General features: G+C 39.3%; 1 protein-coding gene across 2 annotated transcripts in view; it reads left to right on the top strand.

Annotated features, from left to right (window-relative positions):
* LOC138713264 (protein-L-histidine N-pros-methyltransferase) overlaps nucleotides 1-22,165 on the top strand; it is a 797,137-nt gene that overhangs the window by 743,006 nt on the left and 31,966 nt on the right. Inside the window, exons 4-5 of one of the 2 annotated variants that reach the window (XM_069845221.1) lie at nucleotides 18,810-18,991; nucleotides 21,599-21,832. In XM_069845221.1, the coding sequence (XP_069701322.1) occupies nucleotides 18,810-18,991; nucleotides 21,599-21,828 (412 nt within the window). In that variant the 3' untranslated portion in view covers nucleotides 21,829-21,832. Of the gene's footprint in view, nucleotides 1-18,809; nucleotides 18,992-21,598; nucleotides 21,848-22,165 lie in introns of both variants that reach the window. The other variant, XM_069845220.1, reaches the window with a different exon arrangement.

Below are 22,165 nucleotides of genomic sequence, written 5' to 3'. Positions count from 1 at the left end.
AGTTTAGTCTAGTCTAGTTTAGTTCAGTTTTGCAGAATCATAATTATTACGATGTACCGAAGTACATATGATATTTCAGTGCAGAAATTCTGCGTCATCATATGATGATGGATGAATGGAACAGAGAAAAATTCTCTCCGGCACCGGGATTTGAACTCAGATTTTCAGCTGTACGTGCTGACGCTCTATCCACTAAGCCACACCGGATTTCCATCCCGATGTCGGATCGAATCCTCTCAGTTTAAATTCCACCTCTTGGGTTCCCTTTAGTGGCCTACCCTCATGTACTGCGTCATAGATGTATGACAGTGGCACAATGTCCACAGATGTGCAGAGGTGCACTCTTTATGAGTGACTAAATGACCGGGATCCGACGGAATAAGCGCAGTCTTAAATCACAAAGTGATTATTTTTCGCATATCATATATTATTACGATATAACGAAGTACATATGATATTTCAGTGCAGAAATTCTGCGTCATCATATGATGATGGATGAGTGGAACAGAGAAAAATTCTCTCCGGCACCGGGATTTGAAGCCAGGTTTTCAGCTGTACGTGCTGACGCTCTATCCACTAAGCCACACCGGATTCCCATCCCGATGTCGGATCGAATCCTCTCAGTTCCACTCATCCATCATAATATGATGACGCAGAATTTCTGCACTGAAATATCATAAAATATACTTCGGTAAATCGTAATAATATATGATATGCGAAAAATAATCACTTTGTGATTTAAGACGGCGCTTATTTCGTCGGATCCTGGTCACTTTGTCACTCATAACGAGTGCACCTCTGCACATGTGTGGACATTGTGCCACTGTCATACATCTATGACGCAGTGCATGAGGGTAGGCCACTAGAGGGAACCCAAGAGGTGGAACTTAAATTGAGAGAATTCGATCCGACATCGGGATGGGAATCCGGTGTGACTTAGTGGATAGAGCGTCAGCACATAGAGCTGAAAACCCGGGTTCAAATTCCGGTGCCGGAGAGAATTTTTCTCTGTTCCACTCATGCATCGTCATAGTATCATAATTGTTTTTCTTGAAATTTCTTGTAATGAGAATCTAGAAATTGCCAGTAATATCTACAATCATCCAGTGGTCTCCATAAAACCTATAGCATATCTCTATACTGTATACCGGTACTTGTGTATATAGAGATGTTGCTCTTCATTACATCTCGTTCTCCGTAGAGAGCTATTTCTTTCAATTTTTTAAGCAAAACTCGGTTGTCTTGTAGCTCGCGTCGCTATAACGTTCTCTTCTTGAATGGGTGTTGCGAGTTTCGCAGGTAAGACGCTTGGTAATCAAATTATTTTGAAAGCATTTTTAATGTGAAGCTATTACCCCATCCCTCGCCAGCCCAATCAGTATAATTTGCAGACAGCCTCGACTCAATGTCTCACACATTGCCCTCCTTTTCCTTAAGTGTGTGGATGCAGTTTCAGGCTTCATTGAAATGAGAAGCTGCTCTACAGGGCCTTTCCATTTAAGTTAGACACTCAGTTCCATCAAACCTTATTGACAGTGTGCAGTAGAAAACGTTCTTATTGATCATATTTGTAGAATAGTTTATGGATGGATGGATGGATGGATGGATGGATGGATGGATGGATGGATGGATGGATGGATGGATGGATGGATGGATGGATGGATGATTAAGCCGGAGCTACACTGTATGTCCAGTGCTCTCCAACATTTGACAAGTGAAACGTTGGCATTGGACGGCATTCGGGTTGTCGATTTTTTGTCCCGCTTCAAAAGATCTTGCAACCTTGCCCCCCTCCATCCGTGATGGCCAAACTATTGGATCCAACGTCTGATTCACAGTTTGAGTGAGTATAACTTTTGGTGGTAGATCTATTTGGCCTCTTTAGGTTTAATAAGAACTCAAAATCTGTAGTTGACATTCAGTAGAAATTCCCAAATTTCCCGTGGGCTCTCGCCTCAGATCTGCAAGTTGCTTTACATCTGTAATGGGAAAAAGTTATGTTTTCTTTTCACATTGGACGGGAAATTTTTATAACATGTGGATAAAATAGTGATAGAGTATGTTAGCATCATAAATTTTAAAGGAAATTCACTAAATCTTCACTAATTTAAAATGGAAATAACTTTGATGTGTTTATATGCAAAACAAAATGCAGCACAATACATAGACCTACATATTTAATAGTATAAAAATTGTCACACAAAACTTCCAAATCTGAAGTCTGAAACTGAGGAGTATTTTCAAGTGATAATTTTTTTCACCTTTCTCTGCTCAGGTTGAGAGATACCATTCACCATCTTCTAAAATTGTTGTCCTCTTCCTTCTTCTTATTTTTCTTCCCTAACAAAAATTCATAAGAATAGGTAGCCTACACTATGACCATTACTGCTACAGCACCAACTTTATCGACAACCATTATAGATACAACTACCCCACAATCACAAACTTCGTGTTTGGTCTGAACATTGGAGCCAAGTTGGACACAGTCTGATCCGAAAATGGATGCAAACGTACAAGTGATCAAACGTTGGACGCTTAATGTGGCCCTGTCTTTATAGCTGGAGGAGGAGATACATCTACGTTCATCCATATGGACCATTATACTTGATTTGATTTGATTTGATTTATATGTAGAGAGTCATTATAACTGAGCACTTAGACCATTGCTAACCCATTGTGTTATCCCCAGCTAGATTAATTTTCACTCACACCGGTCAACTGTACTGAAATCAGCTGCGTATCCAGATGACATGTAAACAACCCACATATTTCCAGAGGAACTTCCTCCGCACCTTGGCCGACCACTCCTCGGAGAAATACTATGAATATGAGAATTGAATGCTGGTCGACCGGAATTATGTAGTTACTTGTGATGGAGAAATGGGAGAACTACGGAAAAAATCGGGATGTGGCTGTGTCGGGGACACGGTCGTAGGTTTTATGTGGATATGACTGGCTTAATCGACAGATCTAGACGAGATCTTTCATTTGGCACGAAAATCAGCTCGCTAGCACATCGGAGTCCCGAGATATACTGTCCGGAAATTTTCGCTCACGCCTAAAATAACCGCCAGTCGTCGCGGTCGTAACCAGCTTAAGGTTCTGTTTGCATCGTAGTCATATACCCGATCGAACGATACTATATTTATTAGTATTAGTCACGAAATTATAGTGTCGGATTGGATTGCCCTGCAAACGTTATATCGCCGTTTTCGTCGGTCTGATTTTAAAGACGTTTTCCCGTCAAAACCCTATGACCTTGTCTTTCACAAGTGTTACTAAAGATTTTCCAAATTAAAAATCCCAGCGCTGACCTGGACTTGAATCTGAACCGCCTGCATGATAAGCTGATGGCCATTAGAGATGAACAAAACTAACTGCCGCTCTCGCTCGCTGTGTTCGTTGCATTTGTCTTTCGAGTCTCGTCTCGTCATTCTCGTGCGCGTCAAGTCTCACTCATCATTCTCGAAATAGGATTTGGTCGACGTGGAAAGATTTCGTAACTTTGAAAAACATACATCATTGAAATAAATAACTTTATAAATGCTTAAATGAGACAGAACAGTATCTTAGTTATTAAAACTTTCTGTTCTATTATATGATATTACCTATTGTTATATAAATAGAAAAAAAACAATTCTGAAATAAATTTGCATTTCTAAGAAACATAAAACATAACGTAAATATCTTTTTACTTGAGATTGCACACTTGATCTCAAACATATGAAAAGAAAATTCCTAGCCTTTTAATAAGGGCCTAATAATTAAATAAAGACTGGGGAATGGATTATTATATACTGAAAGGTAGAGATGGTGTTTCATATAGGCTACTTGATTGTTTATACATACCTATATAACAGTTGCCAAAGTAGATAAAAGTGGCGATTCAAGGCTGCTTGACGTTCGGGACTTCGGGAGTGATCAATCTCGACGTCTCGAAACACTCACAAGCAGTTTTTTACGTAAACGACGCGACGTATACAAGATTGTCGTACTGGTTTTCGGCTTTGCGGGCGCTGTTAGTCTTGCTTTCTCGATCGTTGTTCATCTCTAATGGCCACCCATTGTCCTACTTCCAAAATTGAATTTTGATGCTGACGTTGAATGGCTAGTAAATTGTAACTGAAGCCCTCTAATTCAGGAACAGAATCGTTGTATGTACTATAAATCCCAGATTTATCAATATTTCTTTCGTAAAAGAAACCACGATATGAATCCCTCTTTTTCTTTAAAATCCACCTTCCTAGACTGGATTTGAACCCTTGAACCTCGAATTCATTGTCAAGCATGATAATATACCACGAAAAAATCAAGTCACGACAGCCGGCTCCCGGGATCGAACTTTAGATCTTCGGAATACAAGGCTGGAATTGTAACCGTAAGTACGCTTATTTCGTTCAGGAAACTGACCAAAAATTTCATTTGCATCTGGTTTCACTGGAGGCCGATTCTGTGGCGTAACACTCTGTACACAGGAAGAGCTTGGTTCCGAGAGGATGTTTTATAATTCAATAAGAACTCCAAGTTTGGTTTTAGTGTTAATGAAGGGAACGTTCTTAGTAGTTGGCGCGGGCTAAGGAAAGCAACTTCGTAATAGAGCGATGAGAAAGTAGTGCACCGAGTTGCAATAGACATTACCTCACTTCTCGTCTTCTCCCTAGTTACACTACGCCGAAACTAAAGTTGAGCGGTAGAAGTTTGTGTAAGTTGTGATACAACTTTTAGGAGTCGTTGAGGTTTTTTCTGTACAACAACATTCAGATTCTTTGTTTTTAATTGGTTATTTAACGACGCTGTATCAACTCCTGAGTCATTTAGTATTTGGAGGGATGAGGTCGAGGATTTGCCATAGATTACCTGACATTCGCCTTATGGTTGAGGAAAACTTCGGAAAAAGCTCAACCAGCTAATCAGCCCAAGCGGGAATCGAACCCACGCCCTGGCGCAACTCTGAATCAGTAGGCAAACGCGCTACCGCCTGAGTTACGCTGATGGCTTCAGATTCTTAACCAAGCTTATGCGGGATGAGACAATCAAGTTCGAGAATTATTAGAATTTCTTACTGAAATGACCATTGAAACTTGTACGACGCATATTCTCAGAAAATCAGTTGTTATGTGTAAATGCTTGTTTTGTTCTACCACAAAACTTTCTGCATTTGATGTATAATCTCAGGGGGTGGGAGAATTCGTTCGAAGTTTTATTTTGGTCACTGGCTATTGGTCAGAAATTTTAGGTCACTCAGCACATTTGAATCACGATTTTTCAGTCAATCATTTGGGTCACTGAAACTCGGTAGGCCTAACTCATTTCTTCGGTCAGTATGAAAGAAGACAACATTTTTTACTGCATTTTATTTTTGTGGTATGAATACATATATTTGTTTTCTTGCATAAGCACAAGTTATTCGTCTTCACTATCAGTTTCTTCACTATTCTCGCTTGGATTGAATTTCAATGTGTACACTACAGCTCTTAGGTAAATATTAGAGATGAACAACGATCGAGAAAGTGAGACTAACAGCGCCCGCAAAGCCGAAAACCCGCGCGACAATGTTGTATTACATCGCGTCCTTGACGTAAAGACTGGTTGTGAGTGTTCCGAGACTCGAGTCTGATCATTCCCGAAGTCCCGAAGTCAAGCAGCCTTGAATCCCCACAGTTGTTTATACCTGACTGAACTTTTATCTACTTTGGCAACTGTTACATATGTATAAACAATCAAGTAGCCTATTTGAAACATCATCTCTACCTTTCAGTGTATAATAATCCGTTCCCCAGTCTTTATTTAATTACTAGGCTCTTATTAAAAGGCTAGGAATTTTCTTTTCATATGTTAAGATAAAATGTGCAATCTCAAGTAAAAAGATATTAACGTTGTTTTATGTTTCTTAGAAATGCAAATTTATTTCAGAATTGTTTTTTTTTTCTATTTATATATATATTTTTTTCAGTAGGTTATTTTACGACGCTTTCTCAACATCTCAGGTTATTTAGCGTCTGAATGATATGAAGGTGATAATGCCGGTAAAATGAGTCCGGGGTCCAGCACCCAAAGTTACCCAGAATTTGCTCATATTGGGTTGAGGGAAAACCCCGGAAAAAACCTCAACCAGGTAACTTGCCCCGACCGGGAATCGAACCCGGGCCACCTGGTTTCGCGGCCAGACGCTCTAGCCGTTACTCCACAGGTGTGGACTTTCTATTTATATAACCATAGGTAATATCATATAATACAACCAGAACATTCTGATAACTAAGATACTGTTCTGTTTTGTATTTTTGTCTCATTTAAACATTTATAATCCTATTTATTTCAATGATATATGTTGTTCAAAGTTACGAAATCTTTCCACGCCAACCAAATGCTATTTCGAGAATGATGAGCGAGACTCGAGGCCCACGAGAATGACGAGACGAGACTCGAAAGACAAATTCAACGAACACAGCGAGCGAGAGCGGCAGTTAGTTTTGTTCATCTCTAGTAAATATTCATCTATCCGCCATCTAAATACAGTTCACGCTGGGAAGAAGATCATGGCTCGCTAAGAGCAAGAAGGGCGGTTTCTCTTTTTTTAAGCTTGTCAGTGTGACTATTTAGGCAGTTCTACCGAAATAAAGCGGCATGGACAGAGCCTCAGAATCTCTGGATTTTTATACCTAATCTACGAAATTTTTAGAAATCATCTACGGATTTTCAGATACAAGGGACTGGCAACGCTGTAAGCATTATTTGTTGTGAAATCTCAAGTACTCATGTTAGTTTACGTCAAACTATTACGTTTACGTTCAAGTTTCCATTTTAAATGTTGCCTTATTCTGTATTTTTAAGTACGTAACGAAGTGACGGCATTCTAGCGACACGTGAGGCAATAGGATTAATTTCAAATCGATTTAATGTTAGTCTCCCCCAAGCCTAATCAACACGGAAGAAGACGAAAGAAGTTGCGTGAATGCCTCTCGGAAACGGAATCGAAATTACCTGCGCCAACACAGAAACCCATCGCCGGCCGTTTGTTTAAACGGTTGCGCCCCTCCCTCCTTCCTGGAGGAACATTTGAGACCCCGCGCTTCGTACCGCTGATGCGTCGTTAAATCCTAAACCAATAAAAACTACGCACCTATACGTCTTGGAATTGTAGTAATGTCGACAACCTCTTACGAGCATGTGTAAATAACTGGAACAAGCTTATTCCTTCACGTGGTAGATGGCTTTCCTTAAACGGCAGATTTTCAGGTTTAAAATAAACGATTAGTTTTTTTTTTAGTTGGTTATTTAACGACGCTGTATCAACTACTAGGTTATTTAGCGTCGATGAGATTGGTGATAGCGAGATGATATTCGGCAAGATGAGGCCGAGGATTCGCCATAGATTACCTGGCATTCACTTTACGGTTGGGGAAAACCCCGGAAAAAACCCAACCAGGTAATCCGCCCAAGCGAGGATCGAACCCGCGCCCGAACGCAACTTCAGACCGGCAGGCAAGCGCCTTAACCGACTGAGCCACGCCGGTGGCTATAAACGATTAGTCGGATGACCCACCTGTCAGCGTGGGGAGGGATAATAGGTTTTACTGTAGTTAGAAAATTCGCTAGATCTCAACCCTATAGAGAATCTGTGGGTCATAATGATGGCATGATATTTTTCAACAGGACTTTTTACCTTGCCACAAATCCAAAAGAACATGAATTGTTTTCGAAAGCATCAAATTAATTGCCCTGTCTGGGCAAGTAATTCATCTGATACCATTCCTGTTGGATATGTATGGGCTATTTTGAAGGAAGGATTAGGAAAACTGGACTGTACGTCGAAGAATCACATTTTTTCGAGTTTAGTATAATTTTGATTTAAAGACAGAGAAGTGAAATATATGTGTAGGAAATTTGTTAAATCTATGCCAAATTATACTACTAGGTTCAAAAAGTTCCCGGAATTTTACTACCATTTTTCGTATTAATATATAACAAGGGATATTATACATTTGTTTTGTTGGTAAAATTCATGATGTCATTTCCTTAAAGTTTGCTGATAATGGCAATTATTGGTTTTGAGTTGTAGGCAATTGTTTATCATAGTGTTTTGTTTGTTCGTCGCATTTTGTAATTATGTCCACAGAGCAAAGTACAAACATCAAGTTCTGTGTTTTGCTGGGGACATGATCAGTATGGCTGATGAAGATGGTGATTTCTTAAACAAAATGAAACTGGTGCTACTTGTACGACCCAGTCCCTAAACGACAGTCATCTGAGTGGAAATCGAAAACATCTCCTCGGAAGCAAAAATTTCCTAGGGACACTTCCAAAGGCAAAGTTATTTTAAATGTTATGTTTTATTTAACGACGCTCGCAACTGCAGAGGTTATATCAGCATCGCCGGATGTGCCGGAATTTTGTCCCGCAGGAGTTCTTTCACATGCCAGTAAATCTACTGACATGAGCCTGTCGCATTTAAGCACACTTAAAGCAAAGTTATGTTGGAAGTTTTCTTCGACTCTCAGGGTCTCATGCACCATGAGTTCATTCCAGAAGGTCGTACTGTAACGAAAGAATTGTACGTAGAAACCCTCCGTCGCCTCTGGGACGCAGTGAGAAGGAAACGTCCAGAAAAGTGGGTAGAAAACAACTGGTTCCTGATGCATGACAATGCACCTGCTCATCGCGCAATTATTGTAAAGAATTTTCTTGCCAGGCACAACATAACTGCTTTGGATCACCCACCATACTCTCCTGATCTCTCACCACCTGATTACTTTCTGTTTCCCCGTCTGAAAAGTCATCTGAAAGGACGGAGATTCAATGCTGAAGAGGTTATCGCAAACGCGACGAGAGCACTAAGACGGGTTTCACAAAATGGCTTCCAGGCCTGCTTCCAGGAACTCTACACGCGTTGGCAAAAGTGTGTTGTTGCGGAAGGCAACTATTTTGAAGGGAATGCTGTAGAATAGTGTTTAAGGTACGTTGTTTCTATGATGCTAGCAAATTCCGGGAACTTTTTGAACCTAGTATGTATAAAAGAACTTACTAAAGCCAAAGTAGGTCATAATATTCAATATTAAATATGTTTCCAGACTGTAATAATAAAGTACATGTAAGTAACTGTAGACCTACTTGAGGGTAGGCCACCAAACTGTAGCTGTGTTCGCATTAATTTACACACTCATTCATAGTTTTTTGCACAAGAGCAGGTCTTTCACTGCTAAACCAGCATTCTCTAATCTTCCTTTATTTTCTGCCATCCTTTTAGCCTCTGCATATGATATTCATTTATCTTAATGTTATGTATCATCTGATATCTTCTTCTGCCCTGAACTTTTCTCTCGTTCACCATTCCTTCCAGTGCATCCTTCAGTAGGCATGATGAAGGATGGATAGAACAGAGAAAAATTCTCTCTCGCACCGGGACTCGTACCCGGGTTTTCAGCTCTACGTGCTGACGCTTTATCCACTAAGCCACACAGGATTCCAGTTCCGATGCCGGATCGAATCTGTTCAGTTTAAGTTTTCCCTTTGGTGGCCTACCCTCATGTACTGTGTCACAGAATGTGTGACAGTGGCACATTGTCCAACGCACTATGTACAGAAGTGCACTCATTACGAGTGACTAAGTTGCCAGGATCGGACGGGATGAGCGCCGTCTTGAATCACTAAGTGATTACTTACACATATATTATTATGATGTACCGAAGTACCCTACATATATTTCCGTGTCGGAATTCTGCGTTATCATATGAAGAAGGATGGATAGAACAGAGAAAAATTCTCTCCGGCGCCGGGACTCGAACCAGGGTTTTCAGCTCTATGTGCTGACGCTTTATCCACTTAGTCACTCGTAATGAGTGCACCTCTATACATAGTGCGTTGGACATTGTGCCACTGTCACACATTCTGTGACACAGTACATGAGGGTAGGCCACCAAAGGGAAAACTGAGAGGTAGAACTTAAACTGAGGGGATTCGATCCGGCATCGGAACTGGAATCCGGTGTGGCTTAGTGGATAAAGCGTCAGCACGTAGAGCTGAAAACCCGGGTTCGAGTCCCGGTGGCGGAGAGAATTTTTCTCTGTTCTATCCAACCTTCATCATATGATAACGCAGAATTCCTGTACGGAAATGTTATATGTACTTCATAATAATACTTGCAGTTTCTTCTCAGCCAGTGACCAAGTCAATTTCTTTTTCTCTTTCTGATCAGTCTCAACATTACTCTTTCATCATCCATTCTTTCTAGCTCAGCTTCATTTCTTATTCTGTCTGTCCATTCCACACGCTCCGTTCTTCTCCATATCCACATTTCAATGCTACCAGTCGTTGCTCTTCACTTCGACATAATGTCTATGTTTCTACCCCATAAATAAATTAAATCAATTTAGCCTGCTAGATCCCGTAAGGGCAAGGGCCTCCTGATTGACAGGGCTTGGCTCAGTAGACTTCACTCATTAGGTGAGCTGGTCCTAAGGAGTGATATCGAACTTGGCTGCACTTCTTCGTTTCTATGTACACAATCTAAACACTATATTCACTTGTAAGCTCCCTATTCGCACCACACTACACACTGGGGACGGTTGCTTCTAGAACTCTCCATAGCTGTCTGTCTCTTGCTCTGCTCGTCCATTGTGATCCTGCCTTCTTCTTAAAGAAATCGGCCCATCTAGTTGTCTGGCGTCTCACTCTTCTTCTGCCGATCCTGGGATCCCACAATGTCTGTCTCTTGCTCTGCTCGTCAATTGTGATCCTGCCTTCTTCTTGAAGAAATCGGCCCATCTGGCGTCCCACTCTTCTTCTGCCGATCCTGGGATCCCACAATGTCTGTCTCTTGCTCTGCTCGTCCATTGTGATCCTGCCTTCTTCTTGAAGAAATCGGCCCATCTAGTTGTCTGGCGTCCCACTCTTCTTCTGCCGATCCTGGGATCCCACAATGTCTGTCTCTTGCTCTGCTCGTCCATTGTGATTCTGCCTTCTTCTTGAAGAAATCGGCCCATCTAGTTGTCTGGCGTCCCACTCTTCTTCTGCCGATCCTGGGATCCCACAATGTGACTCTATGCGTCCATCTTCTATAGTCCATCCTTACTACGTGCCCTCCTCATTTCCACTTTAGGCTTTTGGCGGTGTTTAGGACGTATTTCATGCCGGTACGGTTGCGTAGCTCCTCGTTCCTTACTTTGTTCCTCAGAGGAAGTTGCAGGATTTTTTTTTTCCATACTGCGTTGGCAGACTTGAAGCATACGCCTCTGTTTTGATGTTAGGGACCAGGTTTGGCATCCATTCAGTAGGACAGGTAGTATACATTTTTCCGGGGTCTCAACCTTTAAGCTTAGCTTCTGTAAGTATGTACTTTAGAGACCAGGACTTCTTCCATGCCATGCTGATTCGTCTCTTTATTTCTTTCTCTGAGTTGCTGGAGAAGGACAATAAGTATAATCTTCCACATATTCTAGTGGCTGGCCATTTAAGTGAATTCGGTCTTCAGTCGCGTTAGTCATTAACTTCGTCTTTTCTGGGTTCATGGATAAGCCTGCCTCTTTGCTGATCCTATCCAATTCTTCAAGCATCTGTTTTAGATCTGCGGCTGATTTCGCTACCAATATTATATCGTCTGCGAACCGGAGGTGGGTCATTCTCAGTCCATCTATGGTGATACCATATTTGCTTTTCCAGTTCAGCTTCCTGAATTGGTTTTCAAGCAAGCATGTGAAGAGCTTCGGAGAGAGCTGGTCTCCCTGTTTCACTCCTGTCCCTAGTTCAAAGTTTTCTCTCTCTCTCTCTCTCTCTCTCTCTCTCTCTCTCTCTCTCTCTCTCTCTCTCTCTCTCTCTCTCTCGGTCATTATTCTTGCTTTACACCCCTCGTATAGCTTTGCTATACTGTTTTCGCTGTAAGAAAAATCCTAATGTAAACATAAGCACGTTGCTGTCATACCCGTGATTGGCTCCCAGTCGAAACACTCACATGACGCAGGAAAATATAGTTCGTATTTGGAAACCATAATTTTGTATTATTTGAAAATAAAAAATTGAATTCTAGTTGTTAAATACAATAAAACACATAACTTCACTCATATGTAAAACGATATGTAAAAGAAAAGCTACTTTTATATTTTGTTATGTAATATGAACGCGGATGAATACCAACAGTAATACCGAGGTAGTCTGTTCCTGAAACAAGCTGGCGTTACTTGAGCTCGTAGTTCTTCACGTAAGCAAGTAGTACTGAAGTATGACTTCTGTATCCCCGGTGTGTGTGGTTATTAATCATAAGAGTGGAAACCCTCTCCAAAGCTGACAAAAACAAAATAGTCTTAACTGTATATAATAAGTTAAGTGAGTTTTAATTATAGTAATTATAAAGTAAATGTTTCCTAAGCAAACGAATGCATAGTAGTGTGGTTAGGCCTACTTGACGAGTAACGGGAAATGTTTAACATGGAACAGAATGTTCAACAGTGGGCGGGGACACGTACTGAGTATCTATGGCGCCAAACAGCGGCCAATGAAGCCTCACTTCAGTCACGTGCTATTGTTTATATTAGGATTTTTCTTACAGCGAAAAGATTATAGGAGCCTGATGCACATGCTTGGAATTCCCTGGTTTGCGAGAGCTTGCCAGATATATTTGTGTTCTACAGAATCGAAAGCCTTGCTGTAGTCTACAAACGCTATGAATACTTTAAGATTAAATTCCTGTACGTTTTCAAAGAGTTGGTTAGTTGTTACCACAATCCACACAAAGCACTTCATTAGTCTTTTTCTTAGTTCTTTTTGCAGAGGTCTACAGAAGAAGCTCTTTTTTCTATTAAAAGCTTCTTAGGACTTAAATCTACTCGTAACAAACGTAAATGTGAGTCTACATTTTAAGACTTGTTTTAGTGTACGTATATCCCACATCCTTTTAATTTTCTGTTCTACTCAAGTCTTCTCATCAACTTTGCGCATTAGTAGGCAGTGACTAAATTCTTATTGCCTCAATAAATACGCATGCGTCATGCCGCTGTACTATAACACCATCTCCGCAAGTACAAGAGTCGAAGGGATGTTTATAAACTTAGGCAATAAAATGAGCGGAATGAAATAAAGAAGTTGTGAGGCGCCTGGTGAGCAGTTAGACATGTTTTAATTCTCGTCTTTTCCAATTAACCTAAGTAGAGACTTCCATTAGATTCCCTACTGCTACTTTAGACTTGCAGGTGGGTCACAATCTTCTTGGAAGACTAGAGTGCGCTATTTCTTATTACTAGGTTGAACTTTCAAATGCCGAACACCGTTATCACTCCAGTATTATCATATTGTAGTTCATTTAACAGCAATTGCAAGATGTTGAGCAATGAGAAAATGTAGCTCTTATGAAGATCAAAATCAAAGCATATGTGGTTCGATAACAAAGACATAGCAATAAAATTATTATCGATCCCACTGTACTTACCTACCTACCTACCTATCTACCTACTCACTCACTCACTCACTCACTCACTCGCTCACTCACTCACTTATAAGGAACCCGGTGGTTCATTGCCGCCATGGTCTCCCACTGTACTCTTTGAAACTGCAATTAAACAACCTGTAGCAATACATAGAGAAAAGAAGACTATCTATGAGCCTACATTTGAATACTTTAGGGATTATCATATACAAGGACAGATTGAAGTCTTTGGAGCTAGGGACACAATTCCAAAATTCTCAATTAAATGTTTTAAGTCTTTTGGAATTCCTTTTAAAACTTTGAAAATTATTGCTGTAGACGTAACGAAATATTCTGAATAATTTCAAGGGAAATTGTTCCGGGGCCGGGTAACGAACCCAGGACCTCTGGCTGAGAGCGCCAACGCTCTACCGACTGAGCTACCCAGGAACTCTACCAGACTAGATGTTGTAAATTCCCACTTATGACCTTATTAATATTTTAAATTTAATGTACAGTAGTGGCAAAAAAAACCGGACCGACGGAATAATCAAAGTCTCCGAAATGAGCCACAATGAATGCCACGCCCCCATTCACAAGATAGCGAGTAATCTATTGAAATTGTTGTAGTTTCAACTGCTGACGTACCCATTTCGAAAGCCATTAGAAAATGAGCTGGTAAAATTCATGTACTGGGAATAATAAGTTAATTTAGTAAAATATCGCTGCAATCGAAAAGAATTGGGAATAAATTTGAATAGGGAACAAAAAAAAAATTTCCTTCCCAGGCAGGATTCGAACCACGAAAGTCTTAGTTACCAGTCTATCGTGCTCTGGAGTGAACAAGGCTCTGAAATCAGCTACAAGGGTCGGTCCTGTTTTTTTTTTTTTTTTGCCACTACTGTACATAATAATGCAAGTAATTAAGTTCAGCCAAGTCTCTTCTAAATTACGAGTAATATACATTACATTCATTGAATAACATGTTTGGCTTTATGGCCTGAATATGCAGCCATTGGCGTAGCTCAGTCGGCTAAGGCGCTTGCCTGCCGATCCGGAGTTGCGTTCGGGCGCGGGTTCGATTCCCGGTTACCTGGTTGGGTTTTTTCCGAGGTTTTCCCCAACCATAAGGCAAATGTCAGGTAATCTCTGGCGAATCCTCGGCCTCATCTCGCTATCACCAATCCCATCGACGCTAAATAACCTCGTAGTTGATACAGCGTCGTTAAATAACGAAGTAAAACAAATGGCCTGAATAATCCCTTCGATACTCGTTATTTTCCACGTTCAAGCAGAGATTGGCCTCCCCCTCCAATGTTATACAGAATGAAAATGATATAACTGCAGATTGAAGGGGCAATAGAATACATTAAAATGACTTTTAAAAATCTACTAAGATTTTTCTAATTAAGTGCATGGTTGATTAGAAAATTCGGCTGAAAATCTGTGTAGTTTGGCAACAGCGCGTCGCCGGCTTACCTACGAATACACACACGAACTCGATCTGAATAGCAGCATTCCATCTCTTAGTCATTGCAGGATTGCCAGACTTCCTAATGTCAAGAAATAACTATACGTGTTAATTTGTTATTTAACTTGTGAGAACCGTCCGTTATGTTGAAAAACTGCAAAGAGATAAATCATTATTATCAGTTTACCTACTGGTAAGTTTAAAAATCAGAATAGTAGGCTACGGATAATACTTATCGAGTAAAGCTGTGTTAACATGTAGAGAAATTTTTTTCTGAAAAAAAAAAAAACTTTGATTTGAGGCTAATATGACATTACAATTTTTTGTTCTATTGTATTTATTTACATTCCATGGTACTTTGCATACTTTCCTTCGGTAATGAGTTTTGGAATAATATTCTGGGGAAATTCCACAGACAGTAACCGTATATTCCTATTACAAAAAAGAGTAATTAGAATAATGGTAGGTGCCAAATCTAGGGAATCTTGTAGGACTATTTTAAAAAAACTAAAAATAATGCTCATGGCTTATCAGTATATCTTTTCATTAATAATCTTCCTCTTATGTAATCGTGAAAACTTTGTAACTAATTCAACAGTTCATAGCATAAATACACGTCAAAAAATGACTTTCATACTCCATCGGCAAGTCTATCATGCTATCAAAAAGGAGTGCGTTATATGGCAGCAAACATTTTTAATAGCCTCCCTATCGATATAAAAAATGAAACTCAAAACATAAGATTATTTAGGGCCAAATTAAAGAAGTACCTAATTTCTCACGCCTTCTATTCTGTAGGTGAATTCATGACATTCAATAACGCTTCATGAAATTGATACTAAAACTTTGTGTTGTACTAGTAGACTATATTGTAAACCTCGTCTGTATATATTTCATCTAGACTGTGACTATAAATTAAGACTTTATAATAGTATTAAGTTTTTTGACTTGTTCCATATTCTAGCTGTGAAGCAATGTTTGAATACTATGGAATGTTAATAAATACAATACAATGGTATTACCAGCCCAAGGCGAGTGAGGGCCTGAGAGATGAGTGCGCCCTTGTTCTGTTTAAGAACGATACCGTCCTGCAGGCGGTACAGTCAGACTATAGAGGCAACTGAAGACCAGATACTAACGCAACGTCATATGACGCGACCACGCGAAATATTTATCTGGAATTTATTGCATCAGTTTTGATTGGACAAAGGAAATAATCTTCTATCATTATATAAATAAATAAAATTTTAAAAAGTTAACAATTATTAATGATATACTTAGTTACACACAATTTGTATTGCTTGTTATAAATAATATATTTCATGAAACACAATATACTATAGCTTCCGCCGATGCATTTACTTTACACTCGTAACACACAAAAAGAGTATAACTATCATTATCAATGTTATATAGTAATTACACTTTGAACATAATTCACTGCAATAATGTTTAATGCTTTTATATAGGCACACTAATTTCTGTCATACCCAGAACGAAGAGAAATTGAAGAAAATTGTGTTGCATTATTTAATGTACCGAAGTACATATGATGTTTCCATGCAGATATTCTGCGTCATCGTACGATGAAAGAGTAGTGGAACGGAGAAAAATTCTCTCCGGCACCGGGATTTGAACCCGGTTTTTCAGCTCTACGTGCTGATGCTTTATCCACTAAGCCACGCCGGATTCCCATCCCGGTGTCGGATCTTATCGTCTCAGTTTAAGTTCCACCTCTTGGGTTCCCTCTAGTGGCCTGTCCTCTGCACTACGTCATAGATATCTATGAACTTAGGACATTGTCCTCATATGTGCGGAGGTGCACTCGGTATGAGTGACTGATTGACCGGGATCCGACGGAATAAGCGCCGTCTTAAATCACAAAGTGATTAGGCAAAAAAAATAACCCATACGGAATTAATTGTATGTAGTAAATAATAATATTATTTACTAAAATCATTATTTTAATTTGATTCTATTCTATAGAGCGATTAAATTTGCCTATTTTTATTTAAAATATAAATACTTACAGAAAATACTCCTATTAAAAACATTTACCTAACTTTATTGCTTTTGTACAAAAAGAACCATCTGGGCTCTAATCATCACTGTATGATGTACTGGAGAAATATCCATGCAGCGTTGTTGAATGCCATAATTTCACCTACAGAATAGAAGACGTGAGAAATTATGTACTTAATTAATTTGGCCCTAAATAATCTTATTGACAAGCCATGGACATTATTTGTAGTTTTTTAAATGGTCCTACACGATTACCTAGATTTGGCACCCACTATTATTCTAATTACTCTTTTTTGTAGTAGGAAGATACTGTTACTATCTGTAGATTTTCCCTGGATATTATTCCAAAACTCATTACCGAGTGAAAGTATGCAAAGTAGGGCCTATAATGTTTTTAAGGTATTGATATTTACTATTTCTTACATAGATCTAATGGGGTAGCAAAACATGCTGAATTTAGTTTGGGGATAATTTCTTTAATATGATTTGTTGTACTCTATCCAAGGAATAAGCCGTTAAAATCTGCACGGTTATATTACTTCCGCTCTGTATAGAAGTCGGCGCCTATAGACTGCGATAAATTTTATAAGTGCGTTTCTCGTCGTTAATTCAGCTGCAGTTGACAAGGCATGTCCTCTTGGGAAAAATCACCTGTTGTAGCCCTGTCTGGGTTGGAAATTGCAAATTGGAGCACTTAATCGAGCTCACGTCTTGAGCAGGCGCTGCTGTAATAAAAGTTCAGTAAGAGCTCGGCGGCGTCTTATGAAGCCAGTTTAACTACCGCCGCACTTAGCGCATCAACATAAATCCCTCCAGCCCGTCCAAAGTAAACTCTAACAACATCTTTAAATAGGATATTGTTTCCACGGCCGACGACTCCGCATTAGGGAAATGAAGGAGAGAGCAGTTAGCCAAATTGAAGAAACTGATCGAGGGGAGAGTCTTAGTGTCATACCTATCACTTTACGTAATCGTTCGTGCTAGAAACGGACTCAGGCTTCTTACGCCGCTGGAAATAGTTCTTGTTGAAATAGTGATCCAACATTACAGGTTATTGGAGAAGTGGGAATGTTTGCTTAGTTTTTATTCACCATTGAAATTTAGAAATCTTCTCACCATTCGTGAGCTGCCACAAACATAATATAAATGTTTACAAGTTCATTGAACTATTAATTTTGTTTTGACAAATGAAACTCCTACAAATATAGAGCTGCAAATATATTTTTAGATTAGTATAAATATCATATACAAGGACAGGTTGAAGTCTTTGGAGCTAGGGAAACAATTCCAAAATTCTCAATTCAATGTTTTAAGTCTTTTGGAATTCCTTTTAAAACTTTTTTAAATTATTGCTGTAGACATAACGAAATATTCTGAATAATTTCAAGGGAAATTGTTCCGGAGCCGGGTATCGAAACCGGGAACTATGGCTAGCAACTATTCTGATATTGCTCGTAAACTAATCGGATGGATACACGGAGGATGCCGAAGCTTTGTGCCGAATGTACACGAAAAATTCCGAAGCTGCAGCAGCAAACCAATTAATCAGGATCAAGGTTAAGAGGGGTATCTCTCGATCTGGGTAGTTCTAAATTTTGTCAAGAGGTTTTACATCTGTAATGAAAAGAAGCTATCAGTTCGAGGGAAATTAGGGCATAAAAGAGATATTCTAATGACGGAAAAGGGAAGTTTTGCCATAAGATTAATAAATGACTGACGAATGGTGATTACACGCTGAAGAGCTCTAGAATATAGAACATTTTGTATTATTCGTAAGAAAGTACCGATTGGAAAGAAATATTTTTCTGCCCATTTATCAGAATTCTCTCGAATTGTGTAACAACTGTAAATATTGTAAAATTGTCAGTTCCCCTTATTGTGTTAGGATTAGGGAAGATATATTTTGATGTGAATTTCATGTTGCAGATTGCTCGATGTGGAGTCGTGGTCAGAAGCGGGAATAACATTTGACGTTATAACATGTCTCAACCTCTTGGACCGATGCGACCGACCTCTGACGCTCCTGAGAGAACTGAGGGCAGCCCTCAGTCCTGGTGGCAAGGTGGTGGTGGCCCTTGTGCTGCCTTTCAACCCTTACGTTGAAATAGGTAAGTTGGCATATTTGCGTAACTAATACAGTTGCGGTAGTGAAAAATAAATTTGCTGGGTCAGTGGCTAATAAGGAACTGTATACTGAAGGATGCACTAGAAAGAATAGTGAACGGGAGAAAGGCAGAAGAAGGTTTCAAATTGACAACAATAAGGTAGCCCCAGCGAATAGGGATTATAAAGAATGGACACTTCGCGTCGGTACCTTTGATGTAGCCGGACTGATTTCAATGACCTTCAAGCCAGCTAAAGCGTCAGATTCTGTTTTCTCCCTAGAGTTGGCGCTGACATCACACCAGCTAGCAGTCGACACAGCGGAAATATAACACATACAATTAATACATCTAGGTACATTATGTATTCAAATAAAATAAATTGGATCCATAAAATAATAAATCCTTCATTAACTGCAATGTCTAGACTCTAGAGTTCCTTTATAATGAGAGTTGAGACGTTGACCCCAACAACAATTAAAATATGTAATGATTTGATAGCGCTGAAAATGTAGAAACAAAACTCTTACGAGAAGTAAAACCATATACCTATATTATATTATTATACAAATATTAAACGAATTCGATACTTAATTTTATAATGTATTATATTATTTTATAATATAATGTATTATATCTGAAATATAAAATATTATTATTACAACTAGTTTGTCACTGAGAAATAAGGAGAAGCTGTTAACTTGAATTTATTTGAAGCAAAGCGTTACTGGATTATGCAATAAGGTAGGCGATGTTTGGATCCTGTGCCTTAACTCTATTCTCAATTATTATCTTAGCGTATGCTCGATTACACTACATCTAGCGCTTGAAAGTGGAACTAGCCGCTGGCGCACAGAGAAACAAAACACAGGAAAATTCGCTCAGTGTCCATTCTTTATAATCCCTATTCGCTGGTAGCCCTGTATGGATCGTATGTAGAGACTAAGAGAAAGGCGGAAAATAGGGAAGACTGGAGTATGCTGGGTTTGCAGTGAAGAACCTGCCCTTGGAAAGATGAATGAAAATGAATGAATGACTGCCATACACTAAGTTTGGAAAAATTACACCATAAAAACCATTTTAGAGTATGCTTGTCGAAGTACCTAGATAAGAATTTTAGTAAAACTTTCTTTTTCTAAATATAATTACACACACAATCAATATGTGCACAGCAAGACAAAATGCTGGTGTCTACACTGCAGAACACGCATCAATATGTGAAACAGAGACTTGTAAAAATACTAAGATAGAACTGAAGTAAAATGAATAATTAAAAATAATTTTAAAACTGTAGAATCTAATAAAATTCCAATTCACTGCGGACTAAAGCAAGAAGATACACTATCACCTTTACTTTTTAAGTTGGCTCTAGAATATGCCATTAAGGAAGTTCAGGATAACAGATAGGGTTTGGAATTGAACGGGTTACATCAGCTTCTTGTCTATGCGGGTGACATGAATATGTTAGGAGAAAATCCACAAACGATTAGGGAAAACACGAAAATTTTATTTGAAGCAAGTAAAGCGATTCGTTTGGAAGTAAATCCCGAAAAGACAAAGTATATGATTATGTCTCGTGACGAGAATATTGTATGAAATGGAAACATAAAAATTGGAGATTTATCCTTCGAAGAGGTGGAAAAATTCAAATATCTTGGAGCAACAGTAACATATATAAATGACACTCAGGAAGAAATTAAACGCAGAATAAATATGGGAAATGCGTGATATTATTCGGCTGAGAAGCTTTTGTTATCTAGTTTGCTGTCAAAAAATCTGAAAGTTAGAATTTATAAAACAATATTACGAGTACATTACCAGTTGCTCTGTATGGTTGTGAAACTTGGACTCTCACTTTGAGAGAGGAACAGAGATTAAGGGTGTTTGAGAATAAGGTTCTTAGGAAAATATTTGGGGCTAAGAGGGATAAAGTTGCAGGAGAATGGAGAAAATTACACAACGCAGAACTGCATGCATTATATTCTTCACCTGACATAATTAGGAACATTAAATCCAGACGTTTGAGATGGGCAGGATATGTAGCACATGTGGGCGAATCCAGAAATGCATATAGAGTGTTAGTTGGGAGACCGGAGGGAAAAAGGCCTTTGGGGAGGCCGAGACGTAGATGGGAGGATAATATTAAAATGGATTTGAGGGAGGTGGGATATGATGATAGAGGCTGGATTAATCTTGCACAGGATAGAGACCGATGGCGGTCTTATGTGAGGGTGGCAATGGACCTGCGGGTTCCTTAAAAGCCATTTGTAAGTAAGTACAGTACGATTATTTAGTCCTGACAGTTGCCGGATATATGCGCATGGGTCAGGCGAGTCCATTTAGTTACGCCAAGGGGTGTTTGGTTTAGTCACTCGCTTCCCTTTGGAGCTATTGGATGTCATGCATGCGGTAAAGCAGTATGTTTCTAGTACAATTAAGCTGTACTACATTCCTTTACGGACCGCTCGCCCTTATCTCTACTCTGGAGCTCTCCCCACTACTCCTATTACTTCCCCTCTTTCGTGTCGCTGAGCTGTCAGGACTAAATAATCTGTCTGTAAGTAAGAATCTAATAAAAATGCACACTGAATTATGTATGGATCTTATTTTCAGGTCGCCTGGACCATCGACCAACAGAATGGCTGCCAATTCAAGGCTCCAGCTTTGAGGAGCAAGTGAGCAGTGCCATCAGCAATGTGTTCGAAGCATCTGGATTCAAGGTGGAGCACTGGTCCAGAGTCCCGTACTTGTGTGAAGGCGATCTGAATCAAGCATTCTATTGGCTTGATGATGCTGTATTTGTACTGTCAGCATCAGAAGAAATTCCTCAAGATGTCAGCTGATGAAGTAAGAATTTTGCATGTAAGTTGTGAGGACATTGACCGTGTTTTGTGAATAACATTGTTAAAATAATATCATTTCCCTTTCTTAGGCGGCATCAAGATGGAGGTTCGAAATCGTGCATTCATATTGTTCCTTAGCCTCTGTATTGCACTTAATTCCTGAGCAGGTTTAGGTTTCCGCTCTAGATTTCTTGTCCTACAAAGGATTTCAAGATAATTTAATTTTTTTTATAAAATTCTTAACTAATAAGCATTTTTTCCGATTACAATTTTTTTTTTTTTTAATGTTCAACTATCTTCTGAAATACTACATTTCAAAATACTTTTTATTTATGAA

This window comes from Periplaneta americana, chromosome 14 (assembly GCF_040183065.1).
Source record: "Periplaneta americana isolate PAMFEO1 chromosome 14, P.americana_PAMFEO1_priV1, whole genome shotgun sequence".
Taxonomy (NCBI): Eukaryota; Metazoa; Arthropoda; class Insecta; order Blattodea; family Blattidae; genus Periplaneta; species Periplaneta americana.
This window is presented reverse-complemented; position numbering and strand designations above follow the sequence as displayed.